Here is a 27,971-nt window from a genome sequence, read left to right as displayed (position 1 = left end):
TGTTCCGAAGTTCATCCACTAGAGGGCAACAAAAACCAACAACTTCACATATAAATATAAATTTATTTAGATTTCATAGGTTTATCTTCTAGATGCCTTCTGTGTTACTCGGTGAGAACTGTGTGTGTGTGTGTGTGTGTGTGCCATTAGGTTTTCACATTTTTTTGGCTTCAAGGTTATATAAACAGGAGCAAACGGCTTGTTGCTCTTCTGAACATACATTGCAAAAAGAGGTTAGTGCAAAAACATTTACATTCTCACACACACAATTATACATCAAATGATTCAAAATAAGCAAAAGGACTTGTTGCAATTAACATTTTTCAGTTAGTTGATTTTGTATGTGCATTCTAGATATTGTATTGAGACACACAGCACTGACACAATAAGAGTGGTTTAGAAAACTTCAGATACAACCAAACAAAGCATTTCACATCACAGCATTTGAATCAAAGCCCATTCTGAAATCGTGCATGACATTCCGTGCTTTACAGTAGTAGCGTGTTAGTTAATCAAACAGGCTCCAAAGGGGATGTGTGGAGATCGGCATCTCATCTTCAAGCACAAATACATAACAGAAGCAGCTCCATTTGATGATAAAGCTCTTAAGGAGTAAAAAAAACAACAACAGCTGATTGTTGGTAGCCATAGAACAAAGAGGCTCAGAAAAAACCTTTTACAAAACAGATCGCCCCCTGCAGAATGACAAATACACCTTGTCTGAGGTTCCACACATGCACACCTCCATGCCAGAGTCACACTAGATACAATCAATTGAAATGCATGGGTCGTTGTGGTCGGTAATGCAGCATAGATGTGGACGTGACGTTGCTGGTAATGAGTTTTTACTAAAGGTTGTGGAATGACGTCTAGGATGTTATCAGGTGAGACGACTCAGCACCATCTCTGTGAATATTAGACATATCTGCTTTCATATTAAATCTCCAGTTAGGGATACATGTGCTTCAGTGGTAAAAGAGATTATTCAAGAATAATGAGGTTAAGAAAAAAAGCATTTTAAGTATAAATTCAACTTGATTCATGTGGCACTTAAAGGGTTACAGATGGCATGAGAAGAGAGGAAGCGTCCTTCCTCTGAATGGCACGTGAAGCGGTTTAAGCGTTGCAGGATGCACTCTGGCTAAAGTCGCCGTTGATTCCAGTGTGTATATTATTGCCCATTTCATTAAGAGAGTCGTAGATCGTGTCGTCGAGCACGTCGTAAGTCGTTTCGTTTGGCAGGTCCTCCATGGTGTCGCTGCTCCCGTCGTTAGCCGCTTCTTTGTCCGCGGCGGGGCTCCCCGTTTCCAGACCAGACGTTCCCATTGGCTCGTTTGGTGGAGAAGCAGTGCTGCATATCAGACAGAGGAGGGCGGGGCATTCCCAGAGGCCGTGGGTCACGCTGGAGAAGAGCCTCCGACACGGATGACAGAACTGGTAGAAGACCAGCATGAAGAAGACGGCGACGCCGTAGGCGACGAGCAGCTGCAGCAGCAGCAGCGGAGCACAGATGAAGCCGTAGATGTCCGTTTTATAGATGTACCACAGAAGAAGCAGCGAGGCGTTCTCCACGAAACGAAGCATGTAGTACACGGCCATGCGATACCAATTCTGGGACTTGTTGATGAGGTCCGGGTCGTTGAGCTTCACCTGTACGGCCGACCAGCAGAACATGTTGATGCCGGCATACAGGAAGGTTAGCATGCAAAGCACGATGGTGGTTCCGACCCTGGTCAGAGTCTTTTCTATATTCTCAGGGAACGGCGAGTGGCTCTGCCAGAAGAGGATCCAGGGGTAGAGCGAGAAAACCAGGAAGTTCAGCAGGACCACAGGAAGGATCCACAGCTTCAGCACGGAGCTGAAGAGGACCAGGACCACCACACGGGTGGCGATCTCAAAGCTCCTCCACAGGAAAATGCACAAGTAAGCCATGGGCCGGACGTCCACTTCGTAGTCATCATATTTGATCTTAATGGCCAGGATGTTGCAGCGCAGCGCTCCATACACAATGGACAGGAGGGAGATCACCATCAGTGTTCCTGGTGTGAAGGGCAGAGAGAAACATGAGGACGCAGACAGACCTCAGACAGAGGTGTGAGGTCTTTATGTTAATATAACACAGGATAACAATGCCAGGAACCAAAAATACAGCAATCAAAAAGGAGGATTTGGGATAATAGCTCAAAACTTCATTATTTCACAATTTAGACAGAAAAATACAGCAGAAAAATGCAACAACTAACACTATAACACCGTCTATGGATTGGTCTTTGGTTATTCTTCAGTTTTACTTCCAATCATTTTTTAGGGAGATTATATAAAATGAAAACCCTTCATCAGCACTCGTTCGTTTGTTCAGAACAAGTCGATAAACACTGAAAAAAACTAACTTTAAGTACCCGTCTAAACAAGCAGCAGGAAGGAGCTCTGCACACAAATCAAGCTGTAGTTTACATCCATACTTGTTGACGAATCACCACGTTAAATAATGGGCATAAGCGTTGGTGCACGGTGACGTTAGTGGGTTGACTTCTGATCATTTGAACAGAAAACGTCATCGCTGTATTTCTTGCCTTTACACATCTGTGTAACATCCGGCTGTCATTTGGTCGTGAATTATTAAGATATTTTACTAATGTGAATAAATAAAAGTTGAAGAAATTCCCTCCAGGGAAATCATGTCTATAGGAAGGGAATAAAATGTACAAACAGCTCCTGACTTCTCCTTCATGATGGACTTGAAAAATAGCGACCTGTTCTTTTAGCGACCCGAGGCCGGCATTCATCACATTCAGGTTATTAAAATTGGCGAGCGTGAAATAGAAGTGTCAGACTGCCGGGGGAAGAAATAAGATTTATGCATTCAGAACAGATTTTTTTTGGCCTAATTAGCTGACCTGATGTCCTAGTTTGACTTTGAGTGAACTTTTACTAAATCTGTCTTGGTAATAATAAAAATACCAGCTCCCTATCTCACAGACATGGACCGCCTGATCCTACAGCCGCTTCCGCTGGCAGACAGAATCACTATTTTCTCCCCCCGGTGTTAGAGGAGGTTATATAACGCCACTCTGACTCATTAAAACACCATCAACCTATTTCCAATGTGAGGCTCTAAGCTGATCACCCCCCCCCCCTCACCTCGTCCGATTGACACCCCGTGCTGTAGGGCGCAGATGTAGAGCTGCAGGGTGAGCTGGGGGGCCGATCCCAGGAAGGCCTGGATGACGGAGGTGCGGGCGAAGGCCGCTCTATGGGTAAACAGTTTGCCCTCAGCCTGCCCCACCTGCCTCTCCACCTCCTCAGACTGGCCCCCACGGGGTATTTGCTTCTTCCTGGTGATGCTGACATAAGGCTCCTCCACACAGCCGACGCTGCCATAGATGCAGAACGCCTCCAGGCACCTGCAGCAGCAGCAGGGGGAGAAGAACAAGGACGTTTAGCGCCGCGTGTAGCCTCTCATCATCATTTACAGATTATGATTCATTTTAATTTTATTTGGTAGATTCCTTATTTAAAAAAAATAAAAAACCAAAATCACATTCCCACACACCAGAACACTAATTCCCCTCCTGTTGTGTTGCAGCGTTGCCATAAATATTAATCTTCTGAAGGCCCTCTTCACATCTCTTAGTGTCTTTGCTGATCGTTCTCTTCAGGTCAGAAATGCCGACCACATGAATCTCTCCCCAGGGACAATTTATCGGTTTATGGCCTTTTAATGGCATCGGAACTCCTTCACTTGATCTTTGGACGACATCTTGAAACACCATCAGTATTTTGTTCCACAAGCCCACAAATGTAATAAATCTGATGAATATTTGATCAATATTTTGGTTGCCCCTTAATGGATTTCCTGGCAGACGTCCACTTTCTACCAGAAACAGAAGCTAAACCTGACCCAGCAGTCCTGAAGCAAAATATAAAGTTCACACAAAAACTACACGTTTGATAAAGGTTTGAAACTATCAGTACGTCGGTAATGCAGATCAATTGTTCCACACGGTCTGATCCTTGCAGCTCTCAGCACTATTCAGCTCCCAACACTGACAAACATCAATGAGAAGCTCCACGTGGCGACGCCCTCATTGTTCAGGCTTTAGCTCAGTTATTAGCATTTGTAAAGAGATGCTGGCAGCAGTCACAGTCAGTCATCTGCCTCTGAAACACTAAACACACCGTGGTGCTGAGTGCGGGCTGACGGCCAGGGGTCGGGGGTGGAGCAGCAGAGACATGATGCCAGAGTAACAGTAAGACCGGGGAATGTAAGCCACGGGCTGTATCAGCTTGTACGAGACTGCTGTGGGTCAGTGAAAGCATCACTGACTCAATGTGAGACATACAGTAAACATGAAGTATAATTACTGCTTCAGGGCTGGACGCCTCTGACAGCAGTCAGAGAGCATCACTGTCTGGACTCAGACATGGTCAAAAGATTGTTTCTCAAGAAGTTCTTAACAAAACGGACATAATGTCAGTGTTTAACAGTTAGTCTGTCTGTGGAACATCTCATTAAACTGCTGTCTTACACATAAAGTGATATAATTATAATAATAATAATAATGACTAACAATAGTAATAATAGGCAGCACTGCCGTGGTGCCCTTGGGCAAGGCGCCGTCCCCTTTATAAGTTGCTCATTAAGGGCGCACCACGACGGAGCTGCCTGCACGCCTACAGACTCCCTGTGTGTGTGTGTGTGTGTGTGTGTGTGTGTGTGTGTGTGTGTGTAAAATCTAAAATGTAGTTTTTGAGCTAAGATTATTATGTCAACTATTGTTACACAGTCCAACAAAACAGCTTCTTGTCAACTTCTATCAGGAGTTGTGAAAGAAACGCTAATCACACATGACACACAGACACACAGACACACACACACACACACACACACACACACACACACACAGTCCTGAGGAATTACAATTATGTGTTAATTAGAGGAGAAGCTGGAGTGAATAAAGGACTGAATTAGTTGAAGGGGCAGCAGCAACACGTCGGAGAATGACACGGCTGTGAGGAGAGGAAGTGCCCCCCAGCTGATGGCGTGGACGAGCGCTTCCTTCTCTGGTTGTGTTTTCAGAGATAAGGAGCCAGCGGTGACGAGCTATTCTTAGACGCACTCTTCACCCGAGCAGAAGTCGCTCTGCTGAATGTGAGCTGGAGGGGAAGGGGCCGGGCGGGGGTCACACCACTCTGAGGGAAACGACACGCAGGGGAAGATGTCTGTGAAAATACTCAACAGGCAAAAGTATGGAAGTATGAATGTTGATAAAGTCTCCCTCCTGCCAATGGGAAAGTATTTTTGTCAGAATTGGTTTGTTTTTTGCAGGATTAGTCCAAAAAATTGAGCTGAAATATAAAAAAGTCATTGGTGAAATATTGTTTTCGTAGTTTAAACGCTGACATAATAAAGATACTGATGTCATTCTAAATTTCAACAGCAGGAGTCACGTGATGAAGATCAAACTGTCTCTAAAGGGGAACCACAGGTTTGTTCTCTGAGGGTCTTCTGGTGTATTGATCAGATCCACATTCAATTATTTAATATTTTGAGTTGAGTCTTAGTTCCAGATTTATATTTGTGCTCTTTATTACTATGAACTTTAAGTTCGGCGACCCGGATTTACATATTTGTTCTTAACCGCCTGGACATCAATGTTCAGTTCCATGGTTGATCTTTAAAAGTCAAAGACCGATGATGTCAGTGGTTTACCGGGGTTACTGTGGGGTGACATCTGCTATTAAATTGTCTCTCGGCTTTTTCCTTTTTCAGACTATTGTCTCTTATAAACAGTTTTTTATCCAGACGGGAGTCCAGAGTTCAAAGAAATCGACTGGAAGACGATAAAATACAGAAAACCCATCACTGCACACATTTCAGAGGAGAGAGGCTGCCAACATCCATCCATCCATTTCTCTGTAATCGTCTCGTCTTTCTGCCTTGTGGGTCATGAATTACGCTGGAGTCTATCCCAGCTGGCTATGGGTAAGAGGCGGGGTACACCCAGGATGAGACGCCAGCTCTCTCACCAACACAGTTAAGCTGATGGTTTTATCAAAACAACTAAATATTCACATTTGCGTAGCTTCTTATGTAAAAAGTGACTTTAAAACTGCTAAGAATGCAGGATTTAAAAGCTGCATTTGAAGAGATAAACGGCAAATTAGAAGAGGGATTTTCTCTTGATATTTTTTTGGATGAGCTGTTTCTTGTTTACATTTGAATCATATCTTAGAACCCTCAGTAAACAATGCAGGATTCCTTTCTAAACACTTACCATAGGTTGTAAAGTCACACAAACTGATATCTGTGATTTGTCCTGACTACATAATGCAAACATTTCACTTAATTCTAATTTTCATTGCGTATTGATTATCGCCATCTATTCACCCTCTTTTTAAACTTATGTATCCACCTCTGCCTACGAGAGTCGTTTGTTCTTTGTCCTCAAAATAGATTGAAAGGTTGTGAAATCTGCTGATTCAGCGGCTCTCGGTTACATTGATCTGGACACAGATGCAGATCAAAATACAGCAGGGCCTGTTTGAACATTTTGTCTCCTGACGTTCCTCCACCACTACTATGTGCATTTGGATCCAGCTCATGATCCAGATATGGTTGATTACAAGATATTTGGAGAGGGGTCAATATGAACCGGGTCACAGAACAGTAACCCTAACCCTAACCCTAACACAGACATGACTCCATCAAATGTAAGTTATGACCAGTAAATTGTCTCACATCCATCACCAGGCCTTTGTGGACTTGAAGTAAAGAACTTTTCTGTTGTGGTTTCTGTTTTTTAATAGTGATCATCAGCTGGATGATGGCTGTGTGTACACTAGAGAGGTTTATAGGTGGTGTATGTACAGATGATCCAGAGATGTCGGATGGAGGTTTACTCTATGGAACAGGCCTGTTGTGGCTCACAGCCCTTCTGGACAGATGTTTGTGTTTCTCGTCAGTGTAAAAGAATGTCAGTGCTCATGAGCTCCAGCTGTGCAGCGTGTTGTTGCCTTGGTGTCCTTTCAGATGCCTGATCGTGAATAAAACACAAACATCTCGCTCTGCTGAAGACAATCAGAAAGAAGATGGGTATCTTAGAAGGAAACAGATGACTCCACTGGACAGCAAGCAGTACCGATCAGTCTGTCATTAAAACACGCATTCCCTCACCGCAAGAAAGGCTGGACCAACAATAAAACACCAAAACGCACCAGATCAGAAATCCCCTCACTTGCGCGCAACGAGACGCGCTCCATCGCGCCGCACAGCCGCGACGCAACGCGGGGCCGAACACCGACAACACCGGAACAAACCACCGACCTGACGATGGGTCCCAGCTGCAGGATGTGGAGCAGCAGGACGAGCGGTCTGTCCCGGCTGAGGTCCCGGTGGATGAAGGTGAGGGTCAGCTGCACCAGGACGGACGGGACGAGCGTGAAGAGGAGCGTGAGCCCCTGCCAGATCCGGTCCCCGGCGGATCGGTACGTGGAACTGAGGTAGAGAGCCGCCGTGGTCTCGGCCGTGAACAGAGACACCGACACAAAGATGGAGATGGGGAGGCGCATCCTCGCTCACTCCGCCATTTGGGGGACGCGGCGCCGGGTCCGAACATCCATAACGCCGAGCGGTCGGCGGGTGGAGCCCGCTGGGCTGGAGGAGGGGAGGGGAGATCGCTCCGCCGCCGCAGCGCGTCTGCGTTTTAACGAGCGGGAGGGATGTTTTCATCGTGCTGTCCCGGAGTGGGTCTGCGGGGGGCGCAAAAGGCCACGGAGGCGACGTGGGGGTGGGGGGTGGGGGTCGCATGTAAACACGGACAGGAAGGCATCAGTTCTGTTGTCCAGAGCGCATCTTGAAAATCCATATAAATGACCCCCCCCCACATTCCTAAATAAACAAACAAACATCAAATAAATAAATAAATAAATAAATAAATAAATATTTTTAAAAAAAGAAATTAAAAATAACACCCTAATCCCACCCCACCCTCTACCCTATGTATACAAGTTCCATGTCCAACTCAACCTGATTTATATTAAAACAAATATTATTCTCTTGCCAGGTGGGATTCCTTTGCCTTCAAGCCAGATGGTGAGTCAAAGATAATTTTCTGATTAAGATTAAGATTAAATTAAGATTAAATACACTTTATTAATCCCCAGAGGGGAAATTCTCTTTACACTCTTCAGTACCATACATGATCTTAGTGGAACACGGAACACACTCTTCTGACAACAGCTGGAGAACCTGCTGCTCCAAAACAACTTATTTATTCTGATGAGAAGAAAAATGTTAAATATGTTCACATCACACCCGGTAAATACAGGGATCTGCTTGTGTGTCAGTTTTCACCGTCAGACGTTGAATTTTAATATTTGAACTTTTATTTTTCTATATGATGAAGTAACATAATTGCATTTTCCTAATTATATTTTAAGCTGACATCAAGGAGAAGCACAATTTAAAAATGCAACCATTAATTTTAAATGAGTAAAAGATATTTATCCAAATATATACTGTATGTACATTTTTCATACATGACATTAAACTGCAGCAATTTTAAAAAAAAAAACAACCCTAGCTATTTATTGAGAAATTCCTAAATTCCTAAACCTACTCTAGGTCTGTACATTTGGAGATGTAAACAAAAATAAACAAAACAATGAGAGACTCGTGACATGTAACATCAGACACTTTATTATTAACAGCAATCCTTTTGGCTTTTTTTGTGGACAGCAGGAATGCAGATGCCAGAACAGCACAGACAACGTAGACACACTCCACAACAGGAACATTACCGATCGTTTTTTTACTCTGAGAGATCACATTGTGTTTTTAAGGCCTCATTGTCACGGTTGTTTAAACAAATCTTCCATTTATACGACTAGCATTGTGACCTGACTGCAGTGGAAAGAATATTAAATTGTCACTAATAACCTTCTCTACTCTTTGTCGTTGCTCCCCATCACAAATACATTATAACTTCTTTTTTACAGGGCGAAAACGTTGAAAATTCACAGTACTGCACATCAGATATTCCCAAACAGTTTGAAACATAGAATATATGAACAGCTGCCGCTCTCTGCTACATGTGGTTAGACTTGGTTTCACTCGGGTGACTCGGTAATATTGCACAGTTTAAATAAAGTGAGACTAAATAGGACAACACCCCCAGTTTGATCATCTGTTGAACTGCTCTAAAACCAGTTTGCATGATTTTGCGAGTTCGTTACTAAACTTCCTCCTTTTTTTCCACCTTTAAGTGTTACAACATCTATTTAAGAAGTTCCACACAGTAAAGCTATGAACTCAAAGGTCTATGAAGCACAACACTCAGCTGGTGGACTGGTAGAAAACTTTTAAAGGCATTATGTGACACATTTTTAACTGGTTTCTTTTTTAATTTGTTTGACTGGGTGTGATCGCTGCTTCTTTTAACTTCCCTGTATATTTATGTTGACCTGAGACCGGCATCTTTGCAGAAAATACAGCAGTTTCAGTAAACATACTACCAGTACCGCTTTAGAAATACTTGAGTGCAGGGGGGGGGGGGCGCGTCTATCTCCCTGTTTGAAATCCCTGCTTTGGGATGATTAAGTACATTGAAGTAGGCAGTGTTACAATAGGTGGAATGAATCTGGTAAAGCCTAGAAGCTGAACATCCACATCCACTTTAGTATAGATACAAATTACACCTTTTTTTTTTCTGCAACTGAAAATCCCAAACAAATAGCACCCATCCATCCAGGTTCAATCCACTCTGACAATGAATTTGTTTCTAAACAATCTCATTCTTGGGGGTTTTCAGACCGAAGGGGTGATATTTGTTAGGTCAGTGAGCAGCAATGTTCCACTTCCATTCACACAAAAACACTAAACAGTGGGAACTCTGACTGGTCCGGCTGCAGGAGGTCAACCAGGAAGCAGATGGTTCCTGACAGGCCCTCAAACAGGCTGCAGACGCTGGCCACCGATCGGGAGCCCGTCTTGAACTCCTCAGTGAAGAGGAACTCAGCAAACCTTTGAGAAGAAGAGACATGAATGAAAACATTTCTCTGACCTGAATCTGGAACAACAAAACGCTGAATGCTAATGCTATTAGGCTAACATGATTGACACGACAACGCTCACATTTTTATATTTAGCAGGAACCATTTTTACCATTTTAGTTTTAGCATTTGAATCATACTAATGTTTGCTACCAGTAAACAACAACACAGGTGAGGCTCATCAGTTTCTTCAGTTTTGACCCATCACGGTGAATAGATTGAGAATCATCATCCTCAGAGGACCATTAAAATGTGTCTAAAAATTTGCAGCAATCCATTTGATGTTTGTCGGGTCACTTTGTCTTGAAACTCATCAAGATTGATCCATGAATACAGTATCGTCCGCACTATAAGGCGCACTGGATTATAAGGCGCACCCGCCTTTTTATTTGTATATTCTTGGTGGGTTAGTTATTACTCTTTCTATTTGGTGTTTGTATTATTTTCTATGTGTTGGTGCCTTCTGTGTGCTTTTTCTGTGATTTTGTGTACTCACTGTGCTGTGTGTAGTGCGACGGAGAATTTAATTTCCCTGACGGAACCTCCTTAAGGGATCAATAAAGTTCTACTCTAGTCTACTCTACCTCTTCGATGAATGGCCTATTTAAAAAAAAAATTGTACATAAGGCGCACTGGATTATAAAACACATTTGAGAACTCATCTTCAATGAATGGTCTATTTTAAAACTTTTTTCATATGTAAGGCACATTGGATTATAAGAAATGAAGAAAAGTAAAGGCTTTTAGGTGCGCCTTATAGTGCGGAAAATACTGTAAACTCGTGTTTAGATCCAGACATAATTATCACCATGTGAGGAACATTTGGAGGGAATCCTTGCCTCTGAGCTCGATAGATGTATTTGGAATTGCCCGTGAGCCGATAAAGCAGGAGGAAGACGTAAGCGCTGCCTGCGACTCCGTGACAAATCCCGGGCCCCTTCTTCAGAAGTCCTTTCTGCCACACGAGCTCCCCACTCCGGATGCACGTGTCCAGATACTGGGGTTTCTTATTTATCAGGTACGCTTTGGCAAACAGATACGCCACACCTGCATGAGAGGAAAGTTTTCACAGAAGAAGAAATAACAAGTCGATGCGCAGACACCCATGTTCATTTTAGCGTACCTGGGGCCCCGTGACACCAGTGCACCAGTTCGTTCTCTCTCTCGATGATGGCCCCCAGCTCTGCAGGCCAGTTACAGTTCTGCTCCTGGTTCATGAGGAAATCAACGCTTTGCCAGACCAGGTCCTTCTCCAACCCGCTGATCATGTCCTGATAGCTCAGCAGCATCTGGAGGACTGACGACAGCCCATGGGCTGCACCTAACAGGAGGAAGGGGGGGGTCCGAGGGGATCAAACGTGCTCCTGCCAATCCAGGCATGCAGAGAATCACCATGCCAGGCACACAAACAGACACAACCCCAAGCATACAGGCACAAACATTCACAAGGGACTACCGGAGGACTTGTGTCTTTGTGTATCTTTTTATTCTCTAAACTGACACCCACTCTGTATATTTTTGTTGGATGAAAAATGTTTTTTCTTCCAGCAGTGATGAAGTTAAATACATGCAGAACAGCTTAACTCCATTATTCCCAAAGCCGCTGAGCTCCTGTCGAGTAGATGAGCAGCTGCACAATCGCTGTACCTCAAACAAACCCTTGAGGACCAGATGCCACTCTGTAGGAGACTAATGTCACCAGAAGGTATATGTTGAACGAGGAGCATGAATTAAGATTAGGTGAATTAAAAAAATATGCAACAAAATTATCTGAAAATAGCTCAAATTTAAAAAAAAAAACATGCTTTGTGCGATCGTGTTTGACTTATTCTCAGTTAACAATCATGCTTCCACCTGAAAATTCAGGGTAAATTTAGGAGCATTCAGTAGGTTTTTGTAATCTTGTAATCTCAGTCCAAGACACTCTGCAAAACCAAGGATTACATTCAAGATCAAATACTGTACATCCAATGCCAACGCTTTCAAAATTCTTATTTCTCCAGTGCTTCCAAATGGCAAATCTGGGAAGGTTATGTTTAATGTTATGTTTCCACTAAAGGAGATTCTTGATGACTCATAAATAGATGTTTTTACCATTTTTATTGAGAGATGAATCACTACCACTTTCATGTATGGTAAACATAAAGCTGGAACCAGAGGTAAATTACCTTCCATAAAACATCTTTCATTGGAATATTTTTAAAGTGGATTAAATTCTCATTTTCCAATATTTACAAGCTAAGTTTGTTAACTTCTAGCAGTTTTCAGTCAATAACTGTTTATGTCAAAGTTTTAAAGTCTTTGCAACTCCAACTGTAAATGATGGCTCAGAAAATGTCCTAAATAATAATGCAAACTTTAACTGCAGGTCTGTGACCAACAAAACATGAAATAACCTGCATGAAAGTTAAATGTGCTCCAAACTCATCCACCAGCCTCATCCCCTTATGCTGATAGTCTACACTGGGACCGAACGCTGGGATTGGACGTAAACTGCCTTACATATGGGTCTAATTCAACATGATACTGGACCCAGTGTTCCTGAATAAAGCTGCATACATGGAGGGAAAACACAGCTCTGTGTGGAGGGACGGCCACAGTCTGGGGATTCCTTTCCACTTGCAGCTTATGAAGTCAAACAAACTGAATGAGAAACCCACCTATGAGAACAAGCAAACTGAAACACATGCAGCTTCTATGAGCAGGTATGTTCACCTAACACTCCTAGCATTTCTTGTCTAAAATGAGTCACTCATTTCCTCCTTGCATTGCGAGGTTCTCATTGTTTCCATGCAGAAGTGGCCAGCGGGGCTGTGCTTACTATGAATCTGTGGGTGTTACAGTGCGTGAGGACCTCCAACCCTCACGGCTGTCTTCATCTGATGCAGTCAAGGAAAGGAAAGTTAGCTTCACACATGTTAACACATAAACCCTACGGTCGAGCTGCTAGTAAGGACAGAAATGGAAACACTCAAAGTTATCAGTAATTAACTTGACTTAAAGCTGGAATTCTTACCTAGATACTCGGTTCCGTAGTACGAGTACATGAGGGGGAAAGGCTTCCTCTTCTTCCTGGCATATTGTCTTCCTGACTCAATGATGGCCTGACAGATAGATTTAATCTGATCCTTGCTAAGAATCTGCAGAATCAAATAGATAATGATTTGTAATGTTAATCATCACAGGAAATGACTGGTTTCTTACATGGCACAATAACTATATTTTTGTTTTTTGGTTTATTTTTTAAAACTCTTTATATTTCATGTTGTTTTGTGTCATTTCACTGTAGATTAAATTTCCAGAAAGCACTTTAAATTTATTTGTTGCTGATGCTGAAATTATGTGCTGGATATATAAATTTTATTTGCATATGAACCGATTATCGATTGTTTTTTTTTTCTTATCCATGAGTTCAGGATAGAAAAAAAAGTAGATTTTTTTTTGGCGAGCAGAAAACTAATCATCAATCATTCAGATCAAAGGATTGATCATCTGTATCACTTATCAAGGCCACACCAGTGTTTTTATACATCTTTCCATTACTGGTGTCTGTAAACGTCACACTGGTCTGACTCGTTAGTGCTCTCTACTGGTCAAGCTCTGCAATGACACGACTAACACGGTCAAAAACAGACTAAAAATAACTGCAAGCTTCACTTACACAAATAATGATGTTTATTACTATACATTCTTGTGAATATAAACATTTTATTTGTTTGGAAAGTGATAATGCCACAATAAATTCATTATTTTATGACGTTTAAAGAAACTTTTACATTTATATAGTGGTTCTCAAAATGTGGTTATTGAAAATGTTCCAGGGGGGAAAAAAAGGCAGTCATTCATTTTGACTATATGTTACCACCCATAACTAATAAGGTTGCAGCAAAACTGTTATTTGATAGGGACTCCAGGACAAATAGCGGTCTATAGCATATTTGTATTTAGTTATTAGGTATGAGAAACGCTGCATTAATACACTAAAGACATGATCAGTAGTTGTTGACCTAATTCAAACAAGTACAGTCCTTTTTCCCTCATGTGTAACTCAAACGTTTGTTTGTTTGTTTGTTTGTTTGTTTGTTTGTTTGTTTTTTTCCGGACAGTTTGAACAGAAATCACTTGGAATCGTTTTTTTTTTTTCAAATCTACTTTGGGGAAAAAATGTCATCTCCTCCAACACCAGGAGTGCTTCTGACTCCCGGTCACGTGACCTCTGTCCCCATCCGCATCAGTTCTGTCTGTAATAATGAAGGATTATTAACATTGGATGAAACCGTTTGATGGGGAAATGCTCCATCAGATAAACCATCAGCCTCACAAGGCGATGCTCCATCACCTCAGCAAACAAAGAACGACGTCCGTCATAATTTAATCAATCCACCGGCGTGTGGATGACGTTTCCTGCAATAGTGCAAATGAAGGATTTGATTTATTGATCTCTTGAACAGATTAACCCATCGTGTACTCTGGGTGTGACCTCACGTGTTCGGACCTTCTGGGTTCTGGCTCACCTCTATGCCCAGCTTCTGCTTCAGAACCAGCGCGGCGCACAGGTAACCCGCCCGACCCACGAACAGCTCATCCGAGCCGCACTCCAGGAAATTGATGGGTGCGCACACCTCCCACAGGTTGCGGAATTTGGTCAGCGGTTTAACGAAATCAGCCAAGCCCATGGATTTGTATATCATCGCGGCCACCGCGTAGATACCCGCCCCTCCGAGCAGGAAGGCGGCGCGCATGTTCTTGTCCGGCTCCGCGTCCACGGACCTGACCGACGCGTCGATGATCTGCTTGGCGGTCTTCAGGTAGGCGTCCCGCTGCGCCGCGAACAGCGGACACTCGCTGACGTGGTACAGCATGTAAGCCACCCCGGCCGGGCCGTCATACAGACCCCCGTCACAGTCACTGATGTCGGCTGGAAGCTTCTTCAGGACTCGGTCCACGGCGGCCACCACCGCGATGGCCTGGACGCCCTGTCCCGGCACCAGCGCGCCTCTGTAGTCGGAGAAGCGGTTGGCAAAACAACGAGTGTTTTCCATCACGGCGACAGAAACCAAACCTCAGTCCTCAGATCCGTTCGTCTACCGGAGACACCGGAGACACCGGAGACACCGGAGGGACCGGAGACACCGGAGGGACCGGAGGGACCGGAGGGACCGGAGACACCGGAGGGACCGGAGACACCGGAGACACCGGAGGGACCGGAGACACCGGAGGGACCGGAGACACCGGAGACACCGGAGGGACCGGAGACACCGGAGGGACCGGAGGGACCGGAGGATGCGGGAGGCAGCAACAGTTTGGACGCGCGTCCAATCCTGACAGCGCTCAGCTGATTGGACGTCAGGGGTGACGTGCAGAACCTGAACATATTCATATGGACTGTTAACATCTAGAATCACTAAAGAATTTAAATCATGTAATTTCTAGTGCCAAGATACACATTGCTCTATATAGAGTGGGGTTTTATTATGCTACTACTTGGAGCAGGGGCGTAATAACACATGCAGCTCTGCTGGGTTACAGCACTCCACCACCCCCCCCCCCACCCCCAACCCACCCTTAACTATTAAATTAGCAGCCTGACATTGAAAATTGGTTAAAAATCATTTACGGCACATTTACAGCAGAATCTCACCTCAGATTGGACGAAACAAGATTTACTAATAAAAGAAGACCAACTTCAGATTTTAAATTTCTGCTTCAAACATCAGATCTTTTTTGACGCGAGTGGTACACTCGTAATGATTTTTAACCAGTTTTGATTGTCAGGATGCTAATTTAATGGTAAAACTCCACTCTGTTTGGATTGTAAATTTGTAAAACTGGCTTTTAACGCCAGTGCCTCACCAGCCATGGACCTCACTGCACGTCACTGCTATTAACTAGCCTAAGTTAGCCCACTGTCATTCAATGTAGAGATATAAATTAAACCTGAGGAAAATATTTACTTCAGTAATCACAATTACTGGGGAAAGAAGAATTTCTAGAGCAAGGGACATTTCATGGCTCCGAGTGAACAATTTGAAATATATCATCTGTAAGTAAACAAAGTATTCCCCTGGAGACAAAGTTTTTACCTCCTGTTTATCATTATTTATTCACGGTGAAGTCATGTTTGAGACCATTGCAGATTTCTAGCTAAATTTATCCGTGAGTTAGTGTTAGTTGTCGGTGTTCTAATGCTTACGTGTGACAGTGAAACAAAGCAAATGTGAAATATGTGAGGGCAATTATAAAGTTATTTTGATATAAAGCCGTAAGGTCGGTGGTGGATGAGTCAAATATTTTGTCAGTGTCAACCCAAAGAAGTCACGCAGCATTTCACTGTGATCACATTAATCATCAATTCATCAATCCATTATTCTACCAGTTGGTGACTAGATGGATTGTCAAACCCTCTGAATTGTGATTTTGGATTATACCCCCCCCCCAAACCCAGGAAAACTTACTTTGATTTTGTTTTTTTTCCACATATAAATCAAGGCTTGGGGTGGTATACACACATTACAAAGACTTTTTTGTTTTAACCTAATTTTATTTAAATTTCACAACATATGCATTTCAATGCACAACAGAACTTCACTGCTCACAAGTGTGAAACATTAAAAATATTCAAGAGCTCATGATGAGAATTGAAGGCTCCACTCAAATCTTTGTAAGCAGGGTATTGAAACATAATAAACATATTTACATAAAATCAAAAAAGAAAATAAGGTTATGGGTCAATTAACTTATTGACTAGTCATGGGCCACTAGCCGAGCAGCAACTCATGAATTGGGCTTTCGTTTTCACAGAAGTCCATCATTAAGACACCTGGGGAGGCACTGTGGTCTAATAAGTGTGTTTTGCTTATTTTATTATTGTATATGGTGATGGAAAAACACCAACATGAGTGTGTCCAGCAATGATGGTTTCACTTCTGCTCATGCATTATTAATTTAATTTAATTTATTGACTTTGATTTAACTCACTGCTGTTTTCAATCATACTGTGTAGCTTTTTTATCTGAGTCAAGTTGATGTGGGAGTGAACAGTGAATCACATTTTGTTGAAATTATAATTATATAATTTTGCTTTATTTGTAATGGAAAAGTTTTTATGAAGAACTAAATAAAGTTTTGTCCAAAGGTTAAAAAGAAGAAAAAATAAATTACACTGAAGTGAGGACTTTTCTGACTATTTACTTTGAAATGGAAATAAGTCCAAAGATCTGAGAGTGGGAGACAGATGGTGAGGAAATCACGTCAGCATCGATGGAGAACATATTACAGTTTAACGCAGAACTGAAATCCATTCCTCAGTTCGATGTGATGTGGCAAGTTTTTTTTCTTGAAACAGCAGGAGCACAAATCAGCTTTTGTGTGCTTCAGATGAAACTCTGATGATTGTTTTTTTTTTAATTAGCGTCATGCTGGCAAAAATAATGTTCAAATCTGAGAGGAACGCTTGGAAAAATATCAACTCTGCAGACATTTGTAGTTTGAAAATATATGACAGATGTGGAACAGAAGAGGTTTGAAAAATTAAAATTATGCACAGTGAAGCATGTTTATATCTTTATTTCATTCCATGATACAAGAAAATTTGATTTGCATTTATATTAAAAAATTATTTGCCTCAACGGCCCCATCTGATGGACAGGCAAAATATTACACTACCATATACGTATTTCCTTATAACATTAGGCCTAAAAGTCAGATGAACATGTGTCCTATAGCCTATGGGGTGCCAGCAGTAACATGGTGAGATGGATAGTAATATATACTATTATTAAATATATATAGTCTGTGTCACCGTTAATCTTGCAAAACTGTTGTGTCTTTTTGGCCCCACCTTTGGCACAGGAACCGGTTGGCTATTTTATGGCGGAAGTAGAAAAATGTTGTCCTGGAGAGCTGCTAAACTCATTTCAGTGGACATGCATCCTAGTTTTATCTGTTTAGATAAGCGACATCTTATATTCAGGTTTTAACAGTCATCTTTATCTGGTGGTCCATTCAGATTAATTCAGACAGATTACTAAATTTAAAAAAAAAAAGGAGGAAACACTCTTATTTACCAACATAAGTATGGTACAAACACAGAAGCATGCAGTAAGACAACAATACAAAAGTTCAGCAACTGTTGAGCAATAGTAGTTAATATTTGTGTTATTTAATGTTAATGCCATTTAATTTGCATGTCCTTTAAGTTTAAAGTCACTTTTTAAGAACTTTACCTTCAAATCCAGTATCAGAATCTATACCTGAGGACCAGGGGCTCAATGAAAATGGCACCAGGGATGTTGCACCAGCACAAAATGTGTTTAATGTGTTTAATTTACCACAGAGTTATCAAACATTCAACAGTAATTATTTTGCCAGATATTTTCCACTTTATTTCCCATATTATTCCATTATTTTTCCATCTCTATCTGTCAATAATAGACTCTTTAAGTGAATTAGAATCACATTGTTGTGTGATCTGGTTTCATTTAACTGACTGAAGTTGTGAATTGAATCCAGCTGTACAGTATATAATATCCTGTGGAGATTCAGTCTTCTCACCCTCAACCTGACAGGACGCAGCCGGTTACGCTTGAAATGACGCACAGCGAGGAGGGATAAGACAGTCAGCAGGAGACTCCACACCCCCACTCCGTCCTCACCCCACGGGCTGCCATGTCTCTGGAGGATCTATTCGTTCAAACCCCGGAGGACAGGGTTTTAACAGGGTTTAATGCTACCGGAACTCTTTGGGACCCCGCTGAAGAGCAGCACCGGTATGACATCTGGCTCCCCGGTGTAGGAATCGCGGCGATCTACGGAATAATCATCGCTGTGGGTCTAGTGGGGAACGTGACTCTGATGAAGACGTGTCTGTGGGTGAAGTCCCTGCGGACGGTGCCCAACCTGTTGCTGTCCAGCCTGGCTCTGGGGGACCTGGTGCTGCTGCTGACCTGCGCGCCGGTGGACGCCAGCCGCTACCTGGTGGACGAGTGGCTGTTCGGGCGCGTCGGGTGTAAACTGATCCCTTTCATCCAGCTCACCTCCGTGGGGGTGTCCGTGTTTACGCTGACCGCCCTGTCCGTTGACCGGTACTCGATCCAAATATTCACCCTCTGAATGTCCTGAACATCGTGTTTTAACTACTGACGCGCAACGAGAGAGGAAACGTTTGACGCGCGGTTTTGGTTGAGATGGTTATGAAGTCTGGCGTCATTTTAAACACACTTTTATGCAAAAAAATATTACTATTATCGAAATTATTATTATTACTATTATTATTAATAATAGTAATAATAAATTATTATTATTATTATTATTATTATTATTATTATTATTATCATCATCATCATCATCGGTAAATGAGCGGTTGTTATAACCATGTCTGTGCTGCCAGGTTTACAAATGATTTATGCATTTATTGTTCATCCCAAAAAAACAAAAGGAAAAAAATAATTTACTCTCAGCAGCACAAAACCAAGAACTAAGAGTGGTTTAATTTTTTTAAAATAATTTTTATCGTGTAAAAACTCCAGTGATTTGGTTTGATATTGTATAAATCATTATATCAGTGGTCAGTGTTCTTGTTTTCTATCATAAAGTGACCCTTCCAGTGTACACAGTTAGGTTGTTCAGTGTTTCTAAGCCTGAAGCATAACAGAATAAGCACAATTGCGTCTTCATTCTCTGGTACCCACAAGTTAAATGATTCAATTTATACAAGAAAATAAACCGCTCTTTATTAATGCTAGTCCAATATTGGATCTCTGCTCTTAGGAGTAAATCATATTTAATAGCAGTGGGGGATGAAGTTACTTTCTCATTGATGAGACAGATAATTGAGTGACTAATTGAGACTATGGATGAGCTAATATGATCTACCGTGGATGTTTATTCTCACTCAGATATGAAAGCATGTCTTCCTTTAATGAAAACAATAAAGCGACCTTCCCCTGGAGGACTGGAATCAAATCAGTGCATCGCCGCCAGATCAGGCTGGTTTCATCTGTGCCCTTTTGTTTGCTTGTTGGGTTTTTTTTTATTTTTTATTATCAGGATCAGTGATGAGACAAAACAACTCAAATACAACTGAACAAATGAAACTTGGGAGTATTAGATTTCGTCCAGATGCTTTCATTTCTAAGGGAATATAGTGTGGATCTTTAGTGGACTGTTCTTCAGTTGCAGGTGTAAATACAGTGGTAGTTGTTCTTGTGCGTTCTGTTCTTGTTTTTCTATTATATTCATGGTGAAAAGACTATATGAGGTCATCAGAGTCCATGAGTTTCACTGATTCACCACAACTGTCTGTTCTCCACTCAGGTACAAAGCCATAGTGAAGCCGCTGGACTTCCACCGGTCCAGCGCTGGACTCAGTGTGTGTTTACAGGCGGGGGCGATCTGGCTGCTGTCTGTGACTCTGGCCATTCCTGAAGCCATCTTCTCTGACATGCACACCTTCACCACCACCCACACCAATGAGACATTTGTTACCTGTGCCCCTTACCCACATGCTGGGGAGCTACACCCCAAAATCCATTCCACCGCCTCATTCCTCATTTTCTACGTCATCCCACTCTTCATCATATCCGTCTACTACTGCTTCATCGCCCGCAGCCTGATGAGGAGCTCTGCAGACATCCCTGCTGAAGGACACCTGCCCCTTCAGAGACAGGTCTGACCCTCAGGTCCACTTCTTCTCATTCAATAGTGAATCATCCAGATACTGGGGAGAAAACAGAGGAGTTTGACGTAACACAAAATAAGTTCGCTCTCTTATCAAATTGTTTGAGATGACATCAGTTGTTCTTAGAAATATAAAGGAGCAGAGAATATCCTAGTTAAAAAAACCACATTAATCAGAAATAAAAGTAATGATTATCTACCGCATGGAATCTCAACTCATAATCCTTGTATTATTTTCTCAGGACTTTCAGTCGTATCTCTTCATTTGAACGCTTGTATCTATAAACTAAAATTCCAGGATTAACAGGAAAACCACTTGTTGATGTAGATAATGTCAAATGTTGAAAGGTTCTGAACAGTTTAAAACACATTTGGGTACATTTTCTTGTGTATATCTGGATAACTGTATCTATTTAATAAAATCTATTTTAATATGAAACAAAAACAACATGAGGAGTCGCAGAAAGGAACAAAAATTGAGAACCAGAGGTGCTGTTCACCTAACGTAGGCCTAAATATTAAAACTAATTGATCATAAATCAAAGTACAGGACTAATGATAAATATATGAACATAATTATATCCATTCACTCATGTTATATTATAAATATATACAGTAGATACTAGAGATTACTGCATTGTTTGTGGAAACTGAATCCTTCCCTGTCGACTCTCCTGTCAGATGAAGTCCAGGAAGCGTCTGGCCAAAATCGTGCTGGTATTTGTTGGTTTGTTTGCTGTCTGCTGGCTGCCGAGTCATGTGATCTACCTCTACCGCTCCTACCACTACGACCAGGTGGACACCTCACTGAGCCACTTCATCGCTAGTGTGTGTGCTCGCATCTTGGCCTTCACCAACTCCTGCGTGAATCCGTATGCCCTCATCGTGATGAGCAAAAGTTTCAGCAGACATTTCAGAAAGCAGCTTCTGTGCTGGACGTCTCCCAGACGGCTGTCCAGCCAGAACAGCGGAACCTCAAATATAACCAACGTCTGAATGCACGTGTGCTGCCAAAACCTTCAGAACACCTCAAGCTGGAGTCGTGCTGATCACACTGATCACCACTGATCACACTCATCACACACTGGGTTATAAAGGAACATATTTAGGCTGCTCAACCACAACTTTTACCTTTTTAACAAAATAAACCTGAACCACTAGTGATATTTTACACGCAGACGTCAAACAGGAAGTCAAACATTAGTCAGAAACATTTAATCAGTGTTTTAAACTATAACTGATGACAGAAAAACAAAGGCGACACTAATATTTATATGCTCCCTAACAGATAAATGTCTTGTAGATGTTAGGTGACTCGTGCTGTCACGTCACAACAATGTTCGTGTGTGATTTACAATGAAAACCATGCGGGATCAGTTTAGTCTGCATGCTTTTATTTGCATTGTTGAAGAATATGACGAATTTAGTACTGGAGAAAAAATTAATAAAATAATCATTACTTGTGCGTAATAAAAAAAAATGTCATGAAGACATCAGAATGTTTGTGAGTCATAAAGCTACTGGAAATGTGACAGGTCGCATTGTGTCCATGGTAACAAGGTCGTTAATCCTGTTTTCACTCTTTATTTTATTTTTTGTACAGTGGCAGAAATATTTTTTCAAGCAGTTTTGTGTAAATTTTGTACCTCATGTTGTGTGCAGTTGTGTAAAATATATACGTATAGCTCCTACTAAATAATGTGGAATGTAGATGATTACTGGTTTTTAAATTTTTTTATTTTTTTTTGTCTGGAGCACAACATCAACAATAACCTCCATTGCCCTGCCTCTGAGCAAACACAATAATGTCCTTTAAATCCACTGGAAACTGGAGGGATTATAATCATCTGACATTTTCTCTGGAAACATCATGATAGAAGATGACTAATACATAATACCTGCTAATCAATGAACATCCCTATTAAACAAAACACATGTTTGTGCTCCTGTGAGCTCAGAAGCAAAATGTCACCACACTAACGCTCCATAGACGGTGAAAGTGACAAACATTACTCTGACTAAACATAGAAATGTGTAGGTGATAACATGTTCATACTATAGAGACAGGATATGACAATATTTTTATTAACTCTATTTCTAGTATATTTTATTTTGTTGCTTTGATTTATCTCTTTATAATTTAATGGTGTAATTACAGTTAAACGTTTAGATGTGTATTACTGTCACTGCTTTCTACAGGAAGTGTGGAATCGATAACTGCTGTCAATAAATAAATAAAAAAAACTTTTCTCTGCCCTTTCAGATTTCAAGTGTTTTTTTTTTATTTCTCACACTGAAATTTTTCACATCATAAAAATAACTTTAATTCAGGAGAAAGACAATGTGTGTGAAAAATGTACAAAATGTAACTTTTAAATCAGGACTCCTGTCAATGAAGGTAAAACATATTTAAAACATACACGACCCCTGAACCTAACAACTGTGGCAACCTTGGCAGCAACTACGACCATCAGGCACAGCACTTTATGTCAGACGTCCTTCACTTACACAGTAAAGCTGACATTTTTCTCATGGAGCTGTGATCAGAGCGTGAACTACTTGTTGGTTTTTGAAATTATTATATCAGTGACTCCAACTGACTCTGGTCTTCATCTGTGACCATCAATGTAAACCCACTGATGCCACCTACTTCACAGAAAATGTCATCCAGTTCGTTAATGCCGTGTAAAATCGAGAATCTGTAGCTTTCCTTTTAATGTAGGCAAAGTCGTCATATATAACATTTATCTGCCTCACTGTTCAGTACAAGTGACCTTTTCAGTGGCATTTGAATAAAACTAACTTTTTCTTGTGTCATAAAGTGCAGTCTCTCTTTCAAATCTTTGGATTTATTTCTGCCTGGTTCCACATTTCCCATTATTGTTACCCTTATTGTATTCTGTGTGAATTTTCTGACCAGGCTGATCCAGTATGGTGACAGACAGACAGACAGATAGACAGACAGACAGACAGAAACCATGTGATTCCTATAGGTATCATGTTTTAATCAGAAGGTCGTTCCCACACATAAATATAAGAATCAGCATTAATACTCAGAAATTTAACTAAACTTCTTGATTTAGAATTCTATTCCTACGACACAATCAATGCATCATCGCCGAAGACAGCATCATTATTACACATACTGCACTTCACTGTCAAATTACAAGCACTACATCTCCCAGAGTGCACTTTAACACCATCTGTCTCAGACTGGGATCTCTGATGTAAATTGCAGCCAATACAGGGTTGAAGCATGGACAACTGGTGATCAAACTTTGCTAATTAAACATCTTTTTTTTTCTTTTTTTTTTAACTTTTCCTGTTCCAGATTTACAATTTAAAATAGAGGATTGCACCCGTCTCCCTCTGGAGCTGCTACAGGCTCTAAACAGGGTCTTTGACAAGCAACAGCTCTCCCCCCCCATGTTCACTGACACTTATGTGTAAAATCAGAACAATCAAAAACCCAACCATAAAAAATTATAGATGAAAAAAATGACACTCAGTACTTCACAGCAGCTTCTGCATTTATTCTTTATTCAAAACACTGGTCTGCAACATTGTAAGAATTAAACATAAAATGTAGATGACTAAAAAATCACATTGTTTTCCTTTGTTAGTCAGCGAGCCAAGGCACAATTGTGAATGTATTAAAATACGAGGCACACAGAACCAGGGGAGCACTTCAACACCTCACTGGTAGAGGAGGAAGTCTGTGAGTCTCTGAGGAAGGTGGAGACACGAGGCTTTGTGGAGACGAGTCCTTCCCAGGCTTCGGCGAATACAGAAGCGACAGAGCTCAGAGAGGGAGCTTGGACCTGGGCACGAAGAACAAGAGTGGGTGCAATTGTTAGATTTTGTAGGGTTATAGCTCCTTTGGCATTCCAGAAGCATGAATGATGAGGGCCCACAACATACCTCTGCTCTGCAGAGCCATTCTTATTGGGCTGCTGGGTGGCAACAGATCAAGAGGAGTCTTTCCGTCGGAGTTCCTGCAATGCACATCAGCCCCAAAGTCCAGCAGGAGATCCACGATGGTGGCATCTCCAATTCGAACCGCAGCATGTAAAGGAGTGTCCTGCCCACAGCCCAGCTGAACATCTGCGCCTGAATGTAGCCACACACACACACACACACACAGACACACACACACACACACACAATCTATTAAATACCCAAATGTCTAAGTGATGTTCTGGAAACAAAAAGTGAAAGATAAAAAACATTCCTATATCGTCCTCCTCATGTCTTTAGTAGTAGCAATAAACTATTCTTAGAAAAATTATGTGAAAATTTAAAAGTATACTTGATTAATTCATATTCTTGTAAAAAAGATCATTAGAAATTGCCTAGTCTTTAGTTGTCTATCCAAATCCAGGTCACCCTGGACAGGCGGGGTACACCCTGTACAAGTTGCCAGCGGGTCATATCTACCAAGTATGGATAATTTATGGTAACCAATTCACCTAAATTTCATTTTAAAGATAAGGTTTTTGCATTTTAAATTTTCCTTTCAGGTGTAACTTAAAATAATCCTGATTTTTGTGTCACTGCAGAGTTAGTAGATTACCTGAGCGCAGCAGCAGTGTTGCACAGGCTTCAGCCCGGGCTTTGCAGGCCGAGTACAGCGGTGTCCCGATATCCTTCTGATCCATGTCGAGTTGAGCGCCGTGCGCCAGCAGCAGCTCCAGACAATCTGAGCGACCTGATGATGACAGACAGGACAGCTTGAGTACCTGTGACCTCACAGGTGACGCCTTCACACTCACACAGATTAGTACACAGTCACCTCTCTTAGCAGCCTCATTGACGGGTGATGTAATCTGATTGGGGGCGTGGATGCAGGCCCCATGTTGCAACATGATCCGGACACAAGCAGCGTCTCCACTGCAGCAGGAGTAGAAGAGAGGCGTGCATCCTTCTGTCGATACTTCCTGCACCTGTGGAGGAATAAGAAAAAAGATCATTCACAAACATTCTATCTATTTATTTCATTATTTATTTTATTTATCACACACACGCACACACAGTATAATATAATCTCAGTACATCCTGATGCTCTTACATTTGCACCTTGGTCCAGCAGGAACTTGATACAAGCATAATGGCCTCCAAGGCAAGCTTCATGAAGCGGTGACACTCTGTCCAGGGTGAGTGTGTTTGCATGATAACCCTGTGAGGAGGATAAAAGAGAAAAACAGCATCATATACCACCCTGTGCATTGAATTTCATTTTTTCTGTCTACAGACAGAAGGAGCTTTTTTACATTTACCTTAGCAATGAGGTTTTTCATGTGCAGCAGCCTGCCTCGGAAGGCGGCTTCATGGAGAGGAGTTCTGTCTGACCAGGAGTCTGAAACAATAAAATAAGATCATGATCTGTTGCAATGTCAAGATGACCTCATTCAAATATACAGTCAGGCCCATAAATATTGGGACATCGACACTATTTTCATCTTTTTGGCCCTGTTCACCACCACAAATGATTTGAAATGACACAAACAAGACGTGCTTTAAGTGCAGACTTTCGGCTTTAAATTTGAGGGTATTTTCATCCAAATCAGATGATCGGTGTAGGAATTACAACAATTTCTACATGTGCCTCCCACTTTTTAAGTGATCAAAAGTAATGGGACAAACTAAACAATCATAAATCAAACTGTCACTTTTTAATATTTTGGTTGCAAATCCTTTGCAGTCAATGACAGCCGGAAGTCTGGAATGCAGGGACATCACCAGACGCTGGGTTTCGTTCCTGGTGATGCTCTGCCAGGCCTCCACTGCAACTGTCTTCAGTTCCTGTTTGTTCTTGGGGCATTTTCCCGTCATTTTTATCTTCAGCAAATAAAATGCATGGTCGATTGGATTCAGGTCAGGTGATTGACTTGGCCATTCCACAACATTCCACTTCTTTGCGTTAATAAACTACACTACCACCACCATTCTTCACTGATGAGGTGGTATGTTGTGGATCATGAGCGGTTCCTTTTCTTTCTCCATACTCTTCTCTTCCCATCATTCTGGTTCAAGTTGATCTTTGCCTCATCTGTCCAAAGGATGTTGTTCCAGAACTGTAGCGGCTTTTTTAGATGTTTTTTTTGCCAACTCTAATCTGGTCTTCCTTGTTTTTGAGGGTCACCAGTGGTTTACATCCTGTGCTGAAGCCTCTGTATTCACTCTGGTGAAGTCTTCTCTCGATTGTTGACACAGAGACGCCTCCTGCAGTGTTCTTGATCTGGACAACTGTTGTGAAGGGGTTTCTTTTCACCAGGGAAGGAATTCTTCTGTCTTCCACCACAGTCGTTTTCCGTGGTCTTCCGGATCTTTTGGTGTTGCTGAGCTCACCGGTGTGTTCTTTCTTTTTAAGAATGTTCCAAACAATTGATTTGGCCACACCTAATGTTTTTGCTATCTCTCTGATGGATTTGCTTTGCTTTTCCAGCCTAATGATGGCTTGCTTCACTGATAATGATAGCTCTTTGGACCTCCTATTGAGAGTTGATAGCAATTCGATTCCAAATGCAAACTTTGAATTAACTCTAGGCCTTTTGTCCACACCTGGCCATGGAACAGCTGAGCAGCCAATTGTCCAATTACTTTTGGTCCCTTAAAAAGTGGGACGCATATGTCAAAACTTTTGCAATTCCTACACCTTTCACCTGATTTGGATGTAAATACCCTGAAATTAAAGCTGAAAGTCTGCAGTTGTTTGCGTCATTTCAAATCATTTGTGGTGGTGTACAGGGCAAAAAAAGATGAAAATAGTTTCCCAATATTTAAGGACCTGTTTATTTATCTGGATTCATCAGGGTCACCTCAAGCTCAAACATCAACCCCAAAGAAAGACACACACCCAGTGTCCTGCTGCCTATTCCACAGGGACTTTTTTTTTTTACATTTACATGCAAGGTTTTCATTTACATATTTATAATCCTGGTGGAAGAATGTAACTTTAAAGTCACAAAAAAGTCCAGGACATAAAAATTTGTTGACTAGTTTACAAATGTGCAAAACTAGACCACAGTTTCTACATCTGCCTAACAAAAAAACCCAACATCTTCCACCTAAATGACTGTTTCCTTGTCTGAAAATGCAAAAGAATCGAGGAATGAACTTACAACCCATCAGTGGGTGACAAAAAGGACCTCTACAAATGTGGAAGGCGCTCCTCAATGGTCGTGAGGACAGGGAAAACTCTCTCGGAGGATCAGCCATGATGAAACTTTAACAACAAACTC

The 27,971-nt window shown here is 41.7% G+C and overlaps 4 protein-coding genes and 1 long non-coding RNA gene across 5 annotated transcripts; 2 read left to right on the top strand and 3 right to left on the bottom strand.

Moving 5' to 3' along the window:
- Positions 1 to 43: 43 nt before the first annotated feature.
- On the bottom strand, positions 44 to 7,735 carry xk (X-linked Kx blood group (McLeod syndrome)). The gene is made up of 3 exons (XM_068329146.1): positions 7,328 to 7,735; positions 3,142 to 3,404; positions 44 to 2,039 (listed from the first exon to the last, which is right to left on the bottom strand). The coding sequence occupies exons 1-3, from the start codon at positions 7,570 to 7,572 to the stop codon at positions 1,117 to 1,119; spliced, it is 1,431 nt and encodes a 476-aa protein (XP_068185247.1). The 5' UTR covers positions 7,573 to 7,735; the 3' UTR covers positions 44 to 1,116.
- Positions 5,135 to 10,042, top strand: LOC137604908 (uncharacterized). The gene is made up of 6 exons (XR_011037680.1): positions 5,135 to 5,248; positions 5,442 to 5,489; positions 5,795 to 6,714; positions 6,811 to 7,503; positions 8,067 to 8,095; positions 9,913 to 10,042. It is a non-coding gene; the product is annotated as an uncharacterized lncRNA (long non-coding RNA).
- Positions 8,698 to 17,135, bottom strand: LOC137604907 (lanC-like protein 3). The gene is made up of 5 exons (XM_068329148.1): positions 14,568 to 17,135; positions 13,070 to 13,193; positions 11,177 to 11,374; positions 10,893 to 11,100; positions 8,698 to 10,024 (listed from the first exon to the last, which is right to left on the bottom strand). The coding sequence occupies exons 1-5, from the start codon at positions 15,093 to 15,095 to the stop codon at positions 9,865 to 9,867; spliced, it is 1,218 nt and encodes a 405-aa protein (XP_068185249.1). The 5' UTR covers positions 15,096 to 17,135; the 3' UTR covers positions 8,698 to 9,864.
- A 1,490-nt stretch (positions 17,136 to 18,625) lies between these two features.
- Positions 18,626 to 22,909, top strand: LOC137605388 (gastrin-releasing peptide receptor-like). The gene is made up of 3 exons (XM_068330054.1): positions 18,626 to 19,136; positions 20,368 to 20,719; positions 21,412 to 22,909. The coding sequence occupies exons 1-3, from the start codon at positions 18,721 to 18,723 to the stop codon at positions 21,724 to 21,726; spliced, it is 1,083 nt and encodes a 360-aa protein (XP_068186155.1). The 5' UTR covers positions 18,626 to 18,720; the 3' UTR covers positions 21,727 to 22,909.
- A 1,381-nt stretch (positions 22,910 to 24,290) lies between these two features.
- On the bottom strand, positions 24,291 to 27,968 carry asb11 (ankyrin repeat and SOCS box containing 11). The gene is made up of 7 exons (XM_068330055.1): positions 27,852 to 27,968; positions 26,007 to 26,086; positions 25,799 to 25,906; positions 25,523 to 25,673; positions 25,304 to 25,438; positions 24,652 to 24,840; positions 24,291 to 24,551 (listed from the first exon to the last, which is right to left on the bottom strand). The coding sequence occupies exons 1-7, from the start codon at positions 27,946 to 27,948 to the stop codon at positions 24,427 to 24,429; spliced, it is 885 nt and encodes a 294-aa protein (XP_068186156.1). The 5' UTR covers positions 27,949 to 27,968; the 3' UTR covers positions 24,291 to 24,426.
- Positions 27,969 to 27,971: the final 3 nt, after the last annotated feature.

Source organism: Antennarius striatus, chromosome 12 (assembly GCF_040054535.1).
Source record: "Antennarius striatus isolate MH-2024 chromosome 12, ASM4005453v1, whole genome shotgun sequence".
Lineage (NCBI taxonomy): Eukaryota > Metazoa > Chordata > Actinopteri > Lophiiformes > Antennariidae > Antennarius > Antennarius striatus.
Note: the sequence above shows the minus strand (reverse complement) of the source record. Positions and strands in the feature narration are given on the sequence as shown.

What these genes read in the sequence shown, in the direction of transcription:
- xk (XM_068329146.1), bottom strand. Translation starts at nt 7,572, where the DNA reads ATGCGCCTCCCCATCTCCATCTTTGTGTCGGTGTCTCTGTTCACGGCC. An exon ending in CAGCTGGGACCCATCGTCAG is followed by an intron (nt 3,405 to 7,327) that starts GTCGGTGGTTTG and finishes CTGCTGCTGCAG; the next exon opens with GTGCCTGGAGGCGTTCTGCA. An exon ending in CGGGGTGTCAATCGGACGAG is followed by an intron (nt 2,040 to 3,141) that starts GTGAGGGGGGGG and finishes CCTTCACACCAG; the next exon opens with GAACACTGATGGTGATCTCC.
- LOC137604907 (XM_068329148.1), bottom strand. Translation starts at nt 15,095, where the DNA reads ATGGAAAACACTCGTTGTTTTGCCAACCGCTTCTCCGACTACAGAGGC. An exon ending in AGCAGAAGCTGGGCATAGAG is followed by an intron (nt 13,194 to 14,567) that starts GTGAGCCAGAAC and finishes TTGATTCTGCAG; the next exon opens with ATTCTTAGCAAGGATCAGAT. An exon ending in CTGGTGTCACGGGGCCCCAG is followed by an intron (nt 11,101 to 11,176) that starts GTACGCTAAAAT and finishes CCTCTCATGCAG; the next exon opens with GTGTGGCGTATCTGTTTGCC.
- LOC137605388 (XM_068330054.1), top strand. Translation starts at nt 18,721, where the DNA reads ATGTCTCTGGAGGATCTATTCGTTCAAACCCCGGAGGACAGGGTTTTA. An exon ending in ACCGCCCTGTCCGTTGACCG is followed by an intron (nt 19,137 to 20,367) that starts GTACTCGATCCA and finishes TTCTCCACTCAG; the next exon opens with GTACAAAGCCATAGTGAAGC. An exon ending in ACCTGCCCCTTCAGAGACAG is followed by an intron (nt 20,720 to 21,411) that starts GTCTGACCCTCA and finishes CTCTCCTGTCAG; the next exon opens with ATGAAGTCCAGGAAGCGTCT.
- asb11 (XM_068330055.1), bottom strand. Translation starts at nt 27,948, where the DNA reads ATGGCTGATCCTCCGAGAGAGTTTTCCCTGTCCTCACGACCATTGAGG. An exon ending in CAATGAGGCTGCTAAGAGAG is followed by an intron (nt 25,439 to 25,522) that starts GTGACTGTGTAC and finishes TGTCATCATCAG; the next exon opens with GTCGCTCAGATTGTCTGGAG. An exon ending in AATGGCTCTGCAGAGCAGAG is followed by an intron (nt 24,552 to 24,651) that starts GTATGTTGTGGG and finishes CTTCGTGCCCAG; the next exon opens with GTCCAAGCTCCCTCTCTGAG.